Source organism: Oryx dammah, unplaced genomic scaffold, assembly GCF_014754425.2.
Source record: "Oryx dammah isolate SB20612 unplaced genomic scaffold, SCBI_Odam_1.1 HiC_scaffold_11, whole genome shotgun sequence".
Taxonomy (NCBI): Eukaryota; Metazoa; Chordata; class Mammalia; order Artiodactyla; family Bovidae; genus Oryx; species Oryx dammah.
The window spans coordinates 41,684,949-41,700,819 of NW_024070195.1; the positions used below are offsets into that span (position 1 = coordinate 41,684,949).

The following is a 15,871-nucleotide window of genomic DNA, read 5'->3' on the forward strand; positions in this document are numbered from 1 at the left end:
GGCCCTTGGGCCTGGACCCTGGCTGGACTGGAAGTGGGCTGGAAGTCCAGGGAGAAGCACGCACTCAGACTGAGGGGCTCCTTCCACCTGGGTTCCCTGGCGGGTCCTGAGCCCAGGCCCAGGCAACAAGCCCCTTAGTAGTTCCCTTTCTTTCTCACACTCTTGCTCCCCAAGGAGTGCTTCCTAGGATCCCCTCCCAGATAAATTATTTGCATCCAGATACTGCTTTGGGGGAAATCTACCTAAGACAAATGATCACGGGGAAGACCAACAGTGGAGAGATGAGAGCCGAATTCCCGCCATGAATGAGCGTATCTCTGCGGGTGTCTGAAGGATGTAATTGGCGTAAGGAGGGAAACTGCCAACAGCGTGGCCACCATCAGATATGAGAAAGCTAATAAGGGGGAAAAAAGATAAAAACTTGATTTGCCTCAGTAATACTCATTACAGCCACTTATATAAACCGCTTTTCATTTACCTAATTACCACTAGCACAATAATTATCACGGATACATTAAATGTGCCCGATAAAACTGGCATTAAATTTTACTTGCTTTCTAGTGTTATGCATCCCTACATTTAGTTCTTGTATGTTCATAACTGTGTGCTCTGTTCACTGTCTCTTCACAACTGGAGGAAACACGCCTGAGACTTACCTCCTAAAACAGAAGCTGTCAGACTTCGCCGTGCGTGGATTGCGGGGGGTGGGGGGGGTGGGCTTCAAAGCCTGTTACAACCTTGGTTGCCGGGCTTCCCACAGAGCGGCTAATTCACCAGGTCTGGGGAGGAGCTAAGAATTTGCATTCTAGCAAGTTCCCAGGTGAAGCTGCTGCTGCTCTATAGTTACTTTGAGACTCACTGCCTTAAAGTGCAATAAGGGAAACAGCAAACTGTAAGGTCAAACTTTTCAGCTGGCATCTGCAACATGAAAGTGGTAGTCTCTTCCAAGAAAACAAATGGAATCTTCTAACAATCTAGATCAGACACTCAACCAAAATCAGATTTGGTATGCTGGTACTGTTACCAAAAAGGGTAAAATTAACTCTGTTGCTCAAACAAGTCCCAGGAGATCTGGGTTTGCTCCTTTGTTCAACCAGTGGGAGTGCCCCTTCTGTGCCAAAGATGTTGCTAAGCAACAGAGGCTTGGGTACTGTCAAAGGTCTCGTGAGACACTGGGTAGGTAGCATTCTCTACAGGCCGAAGTCTACTAACCTGTAAAGGAGATAACTCATATTTATGGAACCTTCCGTAAATATGACATTTTACGATGAATCAAAGTAGTATTGCGGCTCAGAGCAATATCCTGCCTGGCTGTGTGGGCAGTGTGATGAGAAATGTGGATAAGATCCTAGCTGTTCCAACAGGGTGACTGTGAAAGAGCAGGTGACGCCCTGGCAGCAGTCCTGGCCCTGCTCAGTCCAATCTGAGTCAACGAAGACCCCCAGTTAAAGGTGCTGCCAAGGTAGGTCAGTGCTATGCCCAATACCAATCAAAGAATGTAAACGCACCCAGCATGAAATGCATGTTCATAACTGGCACTCCCCTGATATATTATGACATTTAATCACTCCAACTGCTCAAGAGAAAGCTGGAGCCACTCGCTAGAATTAAGGATGCTATGCTAACCTCCTCAACTGGGATTTTAAATGAGCCTCGTGCTAACAGCTTTCCTGCTCTGAATGCAAAGCAGGACACCGAGCAGAGAGGTGGGGCAGCCACCTGTGAAGGGCAGCCGCTGGTGACACCGCTCTGTGCCTCTCAGAGGCCTGGCTTCCAAATCATCTCCTGATGTGTCCCAGGCGAGGGACTGACCTTCCAGATTTCACAGGGAACCTGTAGGAAACATTCTTGTTTTATGCTCCTTTACAGATAGAAAAACTCATACCCAGAGAGGACCACAATTTGCTAGATATCACCAAAGAACCAACCGTGGAACTGAGGAGAGGAGTGAGGCTGTCCGATTTCTGCCCAACACAGGCTGGCAACAACCAATCAGCACGAGGCGAGGCACGAGGGTGAAAGGAACTCAGTTAAAACAAACACCAGCCCTAAGACCCATATGACAAAGTGGCGTTAAGGTGAAAGAGGTGGAAAAAGAATCTGGCCATGGCAGGATTAAGGCCGGGCACCATGGGCTGGGGCACACTTACTCCCGCCAAGCCAACCCAGGAAAACACACAGTTCTTTTATAGACAAACAACTAACGTTTTCTTAGTCTCACGTGAGGATTAAACCAGAGCAGATTTAGAAAGCTGTTTTTGTTGAACCCATAAAACTTAAGTAAAAACACTAAAGTGCATCATTAAGACCAGCCCCTAGTCCCTACTTTCTGTCAGACCACTGCCCTGAAACTCTCCTCACACAAAATCCAGGAGCCAGACTCCCTTCAGAAAAGCTCCCTAAGACAAGGAGCGAGGTCCTTTAGCTGTGCGCCCTGCACTCAGAGCTGGCACTGAGTAAGTACCTGCTGGTACGGTGGACGGTGTCAGCCTGCCTGGACAGCCACTGACAGTGCAGCTGAGAGCAGGCCCCAGGGAGGCCAGCTAGTGCCTCTGCACCCGCTTACTCATGGCGAGACGGTTCCTGAGCCACTGTCTGCCACCGACTCACAGGACAAAGAGCCCCACGGGCGTACAATCACCGTGTGAACGGAGCTGCTTCCTTGATCTGTTCTAGTACACCACTTTTAAGTGTCTGTGTCTTCGTTTCACGTCGTTACGCTGGGATTTTGGGGCGAGGCTGTGCTCAGCCTATTTAGTCCTGCAGATTTCACAGGTGTCGGTCCTATTCTTGGCTCCAGCTTCATTTCTTTGGACACGGAACCCTCACCTTTGGAGAGCTGACTGCCTCTAACCAAGGTGGCTTTGGATTTATGATGCTGTATTTCCTTTTGTAGCTCAAAATTGAGAAAATATAGACATAATTACCACATTACATAGAAGTGAGCAAACAATGCAATGATACTAGCCTGAATAATGCTAAGCATACGAAGGCTTAGAAATGTATTTCAATTAATACCAGTAGGAAGCATTTGTCTAAACTAAATCAAGGAAAGGGCACAGTGGCAAAGTTGGTAGAGGTACACGAATGCTCCCCAAAGCAGCTCTTGAGCCGTACGATTACAGAAGATATTCAGGGGCTCTCAAATGAAACTCACTCTTCCCATTGTTGGAAATGTTACGGGGCAGGTGCACCTCATTTTCCACAAGCCAGGCTGAGATCCAGCAAATGCTGCTCTGTGGAATGGCTTGGGTGTGACCACCAGTGATGATGTCACATAAAGTTCTCAGTGACACAGGATGGAGCTCTTGTCCAGGAATGGGGCCCGAAGAGGCTGCAACATCCAGCCTGCTCGGGTCCATCTGGGCAGCTGAAACCCTTCTGAGACATGCATGCCTGCATCTCTACATGAGGACCAACAGACGAGTTCTTCACTGAGATCAGCCTCTGGTGCCATCCTCAAGGGTCCGGGAGATTTGACATTGAAATCTCTGTCAGCAGTGAAACAAACGCATCCATCACTGGGCTCTGGCCTTAGAAACTGGCAGTTCTCAAATGGCTACCCAGGATGAAAACAGGCCAAACCTAATTGAACCTTCAGAAGAAATTCACCCTAGGGAAACAGCATTATCTGAGCTGCAGCATGGCCAGACCTCTGTGTTAACCCAACAGGGGAAACTCATCAAGGACCTTCATTCTGGATCAGCGGCAATATTCTTGATTTTTTAAAAATGGGCTTTGGGAAATTCCCTTTTCTGACAAATCAATTCTACCTGCACCACAGATGTCAGAGATGGTAACGCTTTCACTCTATCAAGTACCTGTGAAGCCTTTAAACACACATGTACACAGCTGAGGATTTCTTTGGTTCTGCATTCACTCCACTGCAAGTTCTGGACACCTACAGGGATGGATGGAGCTACCTGCACAGGAGCTGATATTTTAACTGAAATGGACCTGAAACATAGCATATCTGTTTGGTTCTTTTCTCCTCTCGATCTAATTAAAAAGATTAGGGGCCAAGAACTGGCCAAACCTACTTCTAGTCTTTACTTCAATATATGATGTGCTAAGTCAATTCAATCATGTCCAACTCTGCAACCCTATGGACTATAACCTGCCAGGTTCCTCTGTCCGTGGGATTCTCCAGGCAAGAATACTGGAGTGGGCTGCCATTAAAGCAGAAAGAATTATAACGCCTACTGTGACATTTGCAAGGGGGGACTTTTATTTTCAAATCCTTTATGACTGTTAACTATTTATGTATGGGGGAAGGGGCAAGCAGTAAACGGAGTTAGCTTAAAACTGATATCAGCATTTAAATGTAAAATTTAATGCTCCCTCTCCAAATTAGAATGTTTGCATAAAGCATTTTTGGCTTAAAAAAAAATGGAGGGAGGGGAGCTAATCTATCAAATTAAGTGAGAAATCCATAAAACACTGGCAATAAACCTCTTCTGAAATCCATAAATTTCTATGCTCCCATTATGAAGCAAATTATTCTGCATATTCTCTAGAATCCCTTGTTGTGATATAAAAGAGCTATTACTTATTACTAGAGAATGAGTAAGAAAATAAAATTCAAGATTGAAGGGTGAAAAAAAAAAGATTGAAGGGTGAGCTGGAGAAGGACTTAATTATTCTATCTCCCTCGGGAACAAAAAGAAAGCTCTCTCTGCTCAAGCCTGGAAAGGTCCTCAGCCATCCAAACCTTGAGTCCTTAGACTCAGGACCTCTGACATCTTTCCAAGGTCCTTAACCACTGACACATTTCTAAGTGTCCCTTTTGTAAAATGAACTGTGATTACTATCCTTGAAATGTCTCTAATCTGGTTAGGGAAACAGGCCATGCACAAAAAAACAAGATCAGCAATGACCAGCGTGGCAAATTAGTGCCTGAGGAGAGAGTGTCCAGTGAGAGGCCTCTGCACTCCCGGGCTGCAAGGGGGCAGGTTCTGGGACCAACAGAGGCTTGCCCTCCTCTCCTTGACTGGGGTCCTGTCCTCACTGATCTAAACTGAGCCCCGTTCCCCACCTTCCACCTCTCACAGTACTTTCAAGAGCACTTATCTTTGTTTGTACTTGTTTAATATAATCTCTCCCTTTTGACTGTAATCTCTCAAAAGCTGGGTCTGTCTATTTTATTTACTATTTCACTTCTCTACTATGCCCAGGGCCTAGAACAATGAGCACACAACAGGCTCTCAATAACTGTGAATGAATGAGCAAGCTTTTGGCATTTCAACAAGAAGAAACAGAGAAAGGCATTCCAACAGGGACAAAGGTATAAACCAAAGTTATAAAGGTATAAACCAAAGGAAAACAGTGGGTAAAGGAATTGATGGGAACCAGAAAAATGGAGTGCAAAATGAGACAGAAAGCCATGTGCAGAAGCTGGAATTGGGTTATTCTCTGCAGAACCATGAATCCAGGCTGAGAAATTTCAACTCTGTGCTATAGCAACAGGGCACCGGGGAGGTTCTTAGTCAGGGGAGATGATACAAAATATTTAGGACCATGTCAAGGCAGTGACAAATAACATGGACTAGAGGAGAAGCCCAGGGCAAAGCAGAACACTGAGGTCAGGAAGGTGGGGATGGAGAGGAAGAAGGAGATTCTGAGAGAAAAGCTTGGTGACTGACACAGGGTGGGGAGGGGAGGAAGCACTCGCAGTCAAGTGCACATGAGGGTTTGAGGCAGCCTTTACAGAGCCTGGCATGGGGCCATGCACACCACACAGGCTTCCCCGAACCTCATCCACCCTGCTGCTTAAAAAAAAAAGAACTGCTACCAAAGCATCTCTACCTCTAAATAAGGCCACAGTGAGAGGCCTGCAGACGCTACACACTGCCTGAGAAGGCCTCAAGGGCCAGGCAGCCCCTCGCCTGTCAGGAGGAGAGCAGGTACAGTCACACCTCCGTGCCAGGGGAAAGACCTACACTGATTTTGCCAAAAAGCACAACAGGGGAGAGGCTGAACCCTGCCTCAGGTGGGGAGCGCGGGCAGAAGCTTCACAAGGCAACCCGGCGCCGTCAGTCACCTCACAGAGCAGCTCTCTGTATGGCCTCCTAAAGCGGAAGAAGGGGCTCTCACACACAGGGCCCTGGATTTGGGTTCACTGACAACGGGTTCCTGTGATTTTTCAGGAGGGTAGGTTCATCAGACTCCTTGATGAGGTGTTACCAGGTGGTATGTGACAAGTAAAACTCCATCAGAATATATAATGCAATCTGTGGTGACGTCCTACGACTCGGAGAGGACCTGAAGACCTGAACGCAGCCAGAGAAGAGCTGGGGCGGAAGCGGTGTGAGAACCACCACCCGAGCTGAGGGAGAAGGAGCTGGATTTCCTGGCAAGGAAATGAGAAGGTCTGAGGGTGGGAGGACAGAATCTCAGTGTCAAATATCTGCAGAACTGCTAGGCAGGACAGTGTGCAGGATCCAGAACTGATGTGGTGGAACTCACAGACCCTAACCGGGGTCTTTCCTTTATATAACTAGACCAAAAAAAAAATTTTCTTTCTGGAGTTAGGGAGAAAAGTAAAATAGGGCTGCAATAAATTGGGGTTAAATAAGAACTGAAAAGTAACTGCTAATTAATACCACAATGAAAATTCAACTCACCTATATGCTATTAATAACTACAATCTCATTAAGATTTAGAAGCTCCAACTGATCTCCCTCATTTAACAACACCAACATCTTAGGCAAGTCATTTCAGCTTGCAAACTTTACTCATTTGGAAAACTGAATCCAATAGTGGACAAGATCAAATAGCTGCTATAAAAATCACCAGGATGCTTGGTCTGGGCAGCCATTTTTTGGATTTGACACCAAAAGCAAAAGGCAACAGAAGCAAAAATAAACAAGTAGGACTGCATCAAATTAAAAAGCATCTGCACAAGCAAAGGAAATCAGTAACAAAATGAAAAGATAACCAATGGAATGGGAGAAAACATCTGTAAACCACGTATCCAAATAAGGAGTTAACATCCAAAACATACAAGGAATTCAACTCCGTAGTAAATATATATATATATATATATATATATATATAAAATAATTTTAAAATGGGCAAAGGACCTAAATAGACATTTTTCTAAATTAGGCAATCAGGGCTTCCCTGGTGGTCCAGTGGTTTAGAATCCACCTTGCAATGCAGGGAACACCAGTTCAATCTCTGGTCCAAGATTCCACATGCCACGGGGCAGCTAAGCCCGAGCGCCACAACCACTGGACCTAAGTGCCGCAACTACTGAAGCCTGCATGCCTAGAGTCTGGGCTGCACAACAGAGAAGCTATCGCAATGAGAAAACCACACACTGCAACGAGAAAGTAGGCCCTGCTCACCGCAACTAGAAAAAGCCCATGTGCAACAACAAAGACCCAGCAAGGCCAAAAATAAATAAAGAAGACAAACAAGTGGCCAACAGGTACATGAAAAGATGCTCAACATCATTAAGCAACTTGGAAATGCAAATCAAAACCATAATGCGCTGTCACCTCACACCTGTCAGAATGCCTGTTCTCTCCGGTCCTACGAGCCAGCACAGAGCTATTCGCCCAGCAGCAGACCCCAGGACGGCATGCCCAAACGCACAGCAGACCCAAGGCACCACCCTGGTTTTCTTTGGAGGGTCTGTTGAAAATAGCTCCAAAGCAGAAAGGAACTGGAACATTTATACAAACCACACCACTTCCACTGAGTTTACAATGGCTTCCTGGTTGTTTAAATCAGAGCAGGCAAGAACAGACTGTCAGACAAATTGTCATTTGCAGGCTCCTAGTGAGCTCAGGCAGTTTCTACCTGTCCAGAGAGATAAACAGGCCGCTCTGAGTTATGGACAGGTGGGCCCTGTGGCGCAAAGACTGGCTCATCCAAGCTCCCGAGCAGGACAGAGCAGAACACCTGGGGTAGAGTCCTCAGCATCGTGGCCCTGGCCAGGCCACAAGCACTCCTGTTCCCCACTGGCTACTCCCCTGGGGGCACCAAAACGGGACATCGCTGGGGAAGAAAGCAGGACAAAGGAAAGTAAAGGAGCCCCAGGCAGCTCGGGCAGTGTTCCATGAAAACACAGAGCAGAGACAGGATCACATCTCTGAGGGTGAGAGCACAACAGTGGCATCCAGAAAAGAGCTCTGTGTCATTGCTGAGGGTCACAGATTTCAAAGGAAGTCCACGTGCAGTCCACACTGTTTTCCCAGAGTCTATATAAATAAAAAACCTATTCCACGAGTAGTAAGATGTTCTGCAGAATATAAAAATATTTAACAAAAAACAGAAAACCCCTGGCGGAGAAGGCTGAGAATGAAAGGCTGTTAGCAAAGCCTCTCCTTGATTCTACCAGTAAAAATAAGAATGAAGAGGAAAAGAAAAAAAGAGGAAGAAAGTAAAAAGACAGGAAAGAGCACAGATGAAAATGAGAGAAAAAGCAAAGGGGTGAAAAAAAAAAAGAGAGAGAAATCAAGAAGCGGAACTTCCCTGGTGGTCCAGTGGCTAAGAATCTACCTGCCAATGCAGGGGACACAGGTTTGCTCCCTCGCTGGGAAACTAAGATCCCACATGTTGCGGGGTCACTAAGCCCTTGAGCCACGACTGCCAAGCCCTCACCCCAGAGTCCGTGCTTGGCAATGAGAGAGAAGCCACCAGAGTCGCTGCAAGTAGAGAGTAGCCCCTGCTCACCGTAACTTAAGAACACCCACTCACAGCAACTAAGACCCAGGGAAGCCAGAAGTAAGTAAGTAAATAAAAGAAAATAAAGGGCAGAATAAGTAAAAAGATAGGAAAAACAGCAACGAGGAAATCCAGAGATGCAGGCAGGGGTGGTCACACTGATCTTCTCATCACTGGCCTACTGCAGAGCCAGGACCAGCTCTGGTTTATTCACAATGCACCAGGCCACGGAGATGCCCATATTTACATATATATTTAATCTACACTAAGAAAACCACGTGGATTTGTCAGACAAAAAGGCCAAAACTGTTTACATAGGACTCTATACCCTGTAGCTCAGATGGTAAAGAATCTGCCCGCAATGCAGGAGACCTAGGTTCGATCCCTGGGTTGGAAAGATCCTCTGGAGAAGGGAATGGCAATCCACTCCGGTATTCTTGCCTGGAGAATCCCCATGGACAGAGGAACCTGGTGGGCCACAGTCCATGGGGTCACAAAGAGTCAGACACGACTGAGCGACTAACACTAATACTACTATTCAATAAATGAGCTTATTTTTAAAATAGGAAAACAAAAACACCCTCCATCCTACCAGACCACTTAAAACCAAAGGTGAATGTTGAGGTTCTAGGATAAAAGTTGTGTCTCCTGAATAAACCTAGAAGCAACGTAAATAGTCACTCCAGGCTCCAATCTGTCCCCAGAGGTAGGAGGGTCACATTCTTGTTTCGAGCGGGAGGGCTGTGCTCAGCAGAAAGGACTTGTTTACATAATAAAGAACAATACACACTGCAGAACAGTGGTGTGGGAAGTTCAGCCATGGTCAGTAGAAACTCAAGCCCAAATCTCTGGGTTTAAGATCTAAGGTATTTTCTTGCACACCTGACCCTCAAGGGTTAAAAGCAAGCACAGCCTCGGTGGAGTTGAACCAATCAGCATTTCTCTCTATGACATCATGCCTCCAACTGGAGAGCCTGCTGGAAAAGCGTCTGGGACCTGGCCTGGGAGGGTGCCCTCCTGGCTGCTGCCCCTTCACTCCATGTGGAGGCACTCAAGGTCCCTGCAGCTACCATTTTAGTCAAAACCAGGACACTCCCCAAACCCCTGGCCAGAGATTACTCTGTTTGCACAAAATGTATGCAAAGCATGTCCCTGTTCTTCACCCATCTCTCACTAGTTTAATGTTGATGAAAGCTGATTATGAAACACAGATTCATCACTAAAGCCTTTAGCTAAGTTCTAAATGACTCAAATGTTTATGCTAAGTAGACAAGTGGCCTTCTGTGGCTTTTCCTTTCCAGAGCTTCAATCCCATTCAAAGGCAGGTATTAGGACTTTTTATATATTCAAACTACTATCTGACCAGACACCAACTCGTGTGTGTGTGTGTGTGTGTGTGTGTGTGTGTAAGGAGAACAGGTATCTTCCCCGTTAAATGATGAATCTCTCCTGCTTCCCAGCACCCTGAACATCCACGCCCTTCTGGTTCATCTGCAAATGAAGATTAATTTACAATTTACATGCAAGAGCCATGTTGACTGCTCCAGCACACAGCCATCTATGGTTGTTTAGACTTGACAGAAACCATGCTAGAAATGTTTGTATCACTCATGGTCCCTGCAGGAAAAAGGCGGCACATTCGAACTGGGGAACTGAAGGAGCTAAATAAAGGGATTACTGGTACAGGTTTGTGTTGGGGACAGAGAGAGGAACAAGGGTGGAGCCCCAGACCTAATGGGTCTGGGGGAGGAATGTTACCAAAATGCACAGAGAACAGCTACTGAGACACGGTCTCTCACAGGGCTCGGGGGCTTCAGTAGAGCAACCCAGCCAATCCAAGATTTCCTTGGCCGAGTGATACAGTTCACAAGGGTGGGCCTCTGGGGGCACACAGGCAGGTAGGGAGGGTGGGGAACACACTGAAGGGCAGATGGAAGATGCCATGCACCACGTCTAACCACCAGAGAACAGCCAGAAGAACGAACTAACTAACCTGATGATATAAGCAGAGACAGGATACTGTGCTTTTCAGAATGAGGACCTGAATCCGATCTTACTGACACGGTCCCAGCAAGCCATACCCGATACGCAGCAATTAGGTAAGAAAAGCAAATTATAAACCAGCAAATGTACTAAGATCTCAAATTTAGATAGATATCAAACATTAACAGAGACTGACTATGTAAAGAGAGGAAGGTGATTTTCCCACTCCTTATTTGTATATTTTACAGTTTATTTATCTTCAGCCTCTCAGTTTACCTTCTATGATGCCACAAGGGATCATTAAGACAAAGAAGATGCTGATTTTGACTGGAGAACACAGCAAGTGTCTACTGAAGCTGGGATTTAGAGCACCTCTTAGCCTGAGCACTCTTCAAAGCAAACTCTCATTGGTAAACACAACAGAAAATAGGGAGAATACAAGCATCACTAGTGTCCACTGTCTCAGAGGTTGCCCTTAACCAGGCTAACTTCCAGAATCCTTGGTCCAGGGCGACCAATAGGGCCCACAGTAACACCTGAGAGGAACAGGCTGCATGTGAAAACAGTGGCCGTCCACTGCGCACGTGCCCAACAGACACTACCCCCACACCCGGCCAATCAAGCGGCCACACAGGCCCGGACGCAGAAGCGACACCAGAACAATAAAGTGGAGAGGCTGCGGACTGCTCTCTACCCTCTGCTCCCAGGGAATCAGGCAGAAGAGCTCGTTCATTTCTCGAAGGACAGTGTGGGGCCCCCATCCTCCTCTCCCAGGCGGGGCGGGCTCTTCTGTTTCGAGTAGGGCAGGGCCAGGCAGGAGGCTGAAGCACTTGAACTTCCTAGTCTCCGCCGACCCTTCCCCCAAAGCTCTGCCTTTCTCAAGTTCTCAAGATGCTCCAGGCCCCAGTTCTCTCCCTCCAAAGCTGCAGGCACAATAACAGTATTAATATCTACCATTCACACAACACTTTATGCCTACTGCGAACTGTGCTGAGTTCTGAAACGTATCTAATTGGTAAAAACACCTCTGAAACACAGATTGGACCGCCTCCGTTTCACAAATGAGGGTAACCACTCCGAGGCTTCCTGGAGCCTCCCACATGGAGGTGAAGTTCATGGAGCCAGGTCTACTGACTCCAGAGCGGGGCCCCTGGGCTGCCCTGTGCTGCCTTCCAGGATCAGCCTGGCCGACCCACAGGCAACCCCGTCCGTGCTGGGGTTGCAGCGCCCTGCCCCAGAGCCTCCCTCTTCCTCCTGGTCCCTTTGGTGAAGAGCTGAGCTGGGCCCAAGCTCCTTCAGGGCAGCCTTCCTGACCCCTTAGAGCTAATGACGACAAAGAAAATAAAATTGTCAAGCACAGGATACAGGCAAATCAGCCTTCAGGCAGGGGTCAGGGTGGGTGGCGAGCAGCCATTACTTAATGCCCTGCTCTAGGGAAGTCTGCCAAGCCCTGCGTTTAGGGCCAAACAGGGTGGGAAACACTCTTCAAGTTTCTCTTTAGATAGAGCTATCCCCCCAAACCAAGTATAATATGGCTCAAAACAATCCTGAAGGGTTAAACATAAAGCACGTTGTTAATGTTTACTATGCAAGCACAGCTTCATCTTCTGAATGCTTTCCAACAAGACCTCAATTGCCTTTAGTTTTTTCAGACTTAAAATTTAACAGTCCTTCTGGTGGTTAGCCTCACCACAGCCTGGCCCAGGAGTCCCTGGGTTCCCTGTATCCACTAGCAATCTCTACCCACCAAGACAGTATCAGCGTATGGCCAGCCTCCTTTCATTACGATGTAAGGAGACCCAACAGGCAACTTCAATTAAGCCTGGCTGTGCCTCGGTGATTGTTATGTTTCTTTTCCAGGAGATGCTGGAGCCCGTAACACTGCCTGGCAGTGCTGCACACCAACAGGGCCTGGACAGTCTGTGAAGAATCGTCCAGCACTGCTGACCGCTTGGGATGGAGGAGGGACTCAGGGTGAGACATAAAGAAGGGGTGATTCATCAGGCTGGTCCAGCAGCCCGTGTGAACTCTGAGACGCTGCCGTGACAGCAAATCACTCCCTCACTTCTCAGCCTCATGGCAAAGTCCTCTCACTCTCTGGTCCCAGTCTCACCTTCTGCCCTGACTTCTTCCTGTCCCTATACAGACTCTGCACGCTACAGGAGCCACGTGACCGAAGCTCCCCTAGACCCTCGTGCTCACTCACCTGCTCTCTCTGCCTCCATGTCCTTTCTCCATCCCATGGCTCCAATCTGGTTCTAACCAGAACACCTGGCTCTTGAATTCCATGTCCAACTCCACTTCTCTGTGATCTTTCCTGAAGCCCCCTTTCCGCCCTCTCATACGCCTCATCTCTGCCCACCCCACTCCCACTGATGTTTTCCTCTGTTGATTTCTCCTGCCACTTCAGAGAATATTGCCTCTTACTCTTAAGTTGCCTTATCCTATACTGGACTGTAAATTAGAACAACTCTGTTTTGAAAACAAAGGTAGAGCAGACGTCCCTACAAACCTCTGCTCTCCCGTGTGCCATCTCGGGCACAGGTGCTCTCGAATACCAGCTACCTTTCCTTAAGTGGCCTGGCATCAGGCACAGGCTCACCACCAAATCCTGGTTTGCTAAACAGTGAAGATATTCTCTGGCACAGGATCTTCCTGTCCCTGACTAAACAGAGTCCTAAACCTCATCTTATCTGGAGATGAGTGCTGGAGGAATTGGCCCCGCCCTGTTCCCATACTGGGAATGGGATTAGCTTTGGTTTACATAACTTTTACAGCTGCAGCCCGGATGGGCTGGGTAGGGCATTTAGTCTACAGAATGTTCAAATGGACATGCCAGCTGCAGTGGTCCCCTCCTCTTGAGAGCTAAATTCATCTTGTGAAAATGTTCCAGGGAGACAGATCCAGTCCGCTTCAAAGTCAGCTTCCTCTCAGCTAGAAGCCTGAGAGGGTAGTACTTGAACATTCCTTGCATGTTTACCAAGCTTTGAGAAACACATTCTTCTGCCCAGGAAGACATGTCACAGGTCATTGCAAAATACTTGGGCACATATTTCTATTCTATAACAATGGCTCTGAAAGGAACCTGGGCCTCGGATTCCAAATGTGTTCTCCTCACTAATCACTCTGTTTCCTAAACCACCTAGCCCTCTGCCCCACCAACCCAGGAATGTGGGATGGGCAGAAGGTTCTGCCGGGAGAGCATGTGGTCTTCCTGGGAAAAACAGGAGAATCACACGCGGTGGGAAACAGAAAAGCCCCTTCTGGTCCCTTTTCAGCAGCTTCTCCCAAAGCCCCAACCCCCTAGCCCTGCATCTCCCCTCTTCCTCCTGAAGGCTCACAGGAAGTCCTCTACTTCTTCCGCAGCATCTTCAGGGCGAGCCTGGCTCCCTCAGTTAGGCCATGGGATCCAAATATTTCCAAACAGCATGTCACTTCTAGGAACTGCTTCTCCCTCAGTCCTGCTTTGCTGGGCCTCCGCCCTGCAGATTAACTGTAAGTGGACCTGTCCTCTGCCACGCAGGCACGAAGACCCTTGTCCTGGCTCCAGGGCACCTGCCCCCTCCCAGCTGTCGGAAACACTCTGGTGGAAGTGTGAAGGAAGCCGGCAGCCGCAGCCCATATGCTGGTCCTGGGCATCGGCACCCGGGTGAGCATGGAGGCTTGGCCAGCCTGGCTCTCTTCCCCGAGACAACACACAGCCTTACCTCGTCCCACTCGGAGGCGAAGGAGGGCGACTTCTCCAGCCTCTTCTTCCCAATGCTGCAGTTGGACAGGGACTCACTCCGGCTCCCCATCGTGGCGTCCTCCGTAGGGGAGCAGGTCAGGAGATCAGAGTCAGACTTGGACAAGCTGCGGCTGAGTTTGAGCTCAGCCTTGGGTCTGCTGGTGGGAGGGGCTCGGCTCCTGGCCCCGCTCAGGTCACCTTCCTCCTCGGCGCCCCCAGGGCGTGGAAAGGCTGTGCGCATCGAAGTTTTGGGGTGCGTCTGGCTGTGGGCGGGGGGCAGGCTTGCCGGGTGGCCCGCTCTCCTACTCTGGTCCAGCACGCGGGGCGGGGAGGCTCCAGACGCACGCCTGCCTGTCTGCTCCAGCTGCATCTCCTCGGGGCAGGCGCCCTGCGCGGGGGACCCTTCTCGATGGTTCTGGCCAGGGGCAGGGAGCAGCTGGAGAGGGTCCTGCCCCGCCTCACACACCGGGGAGGAGCCGTGGAGGAGACCTGAGAACTGCTCCGGGACCTGCCCGTCCTGCCCCTCCGCAGAGTCCTGGCTCCGGCCACCACTGCTCCGCCTGTGGTCTTGGAGTGGACGGAGACACAGAGAAACAACAAAATTAAATGCGGCAAAAACCAACAAAGTTCCAATGCAGCGAGCACACGGCCGAGCAGAGGAATTCAGAAGCAGGAAAAAAGGGAGAGAAGCTGGATGGCTGGGGAGCAGGCAGAGGGAGAGAAGAGGTGAGAGGAAGTCAGCAAACACAGTTTCGTATTGTTCTTAATGTCCAATTTGTACCCAAAGTCAGAGCATTTATGAAATTCCAAACACTGGCCTGATTAATGCTATCTGGCAGCCTTCCTTGTTGTTAAATTTCTGTTAACATTAACGACCAGACCTTGCTATATAAGGCGACAGGAGGTGCTAACTATATCCTACAGAAAGGACACAAGTGAGGAGAGAAGGAGTGAACACGGAGTAAAAGTGAGAGGGAGGGAGAGAGAGAGCACGCCAGCAAGCAAGCACGAGCAAGCGAGACTCACTCCTGGAACATCTGATACATTTCCATAAAGGCCAAAGTGTTATTTAGAGCCACCCGCCCTCCCTTCCTCTGGCAAGCAGCAACAGTTTGGGGGGGGGGGGGGGGGGTGATGGAAGTCATGATCCACAACCTGCGACTTCTGGAATTCCTTAACCGAAAGTGCACAACAAACTAGCAGAGAAATAACTGCTTCCTTCCTCAGATTCGGGTTGGGGGTGGAGGGCAGCGATCTAGAGTTCCACGCCTCATCCTTCCTTCCTCAGGGAACACAGATTTTTTTTTTTTTTTTGAGAATGTGCACATCTCACTCTTTGCAAAGCCTCCCAGCTGCTCCTATTTGTTTAAGTTTAACCTTAGCTGGTCTACTGAAACCAAAGGTTCTGATTTGTCAGTGCCGAGACGTGTGCCGTGCTCCTGAGACGGCCCTAACATCCCGGAAACCCGACACGGCCAGCTCGCGAGG

General features: G+C 48.7%; 1 protein-coding gene across 4 annotated transcripts in view; it reads right to left on the bottom strand.

Moving 5' to 3' along the window:
* ANKS1A (ankyrin repeat and sterile alpha motif domain containing 1A) overlaps nucleotides 1-15,871 on the bottom strand; it is a 168,744-nt gene that overhangs the window by 44,273 nt on the left and 108,600 nt on the right. For all 4 annotated transcript variants that reach the window (XM_040249062.1, XM_040249061.1, XM_040249060.1 and 1 more), the window contains one exon: nucleotides 14,364-14,950. In XM_040249062.1, the coding sequence (XP_040104996.1) occupies nucleotides 14,364-14,950 (587 nt within the window). The remainder of the gene's footprint in view (nucleotides 1-14,363; nucleotides 14,951-15,871) is intronic.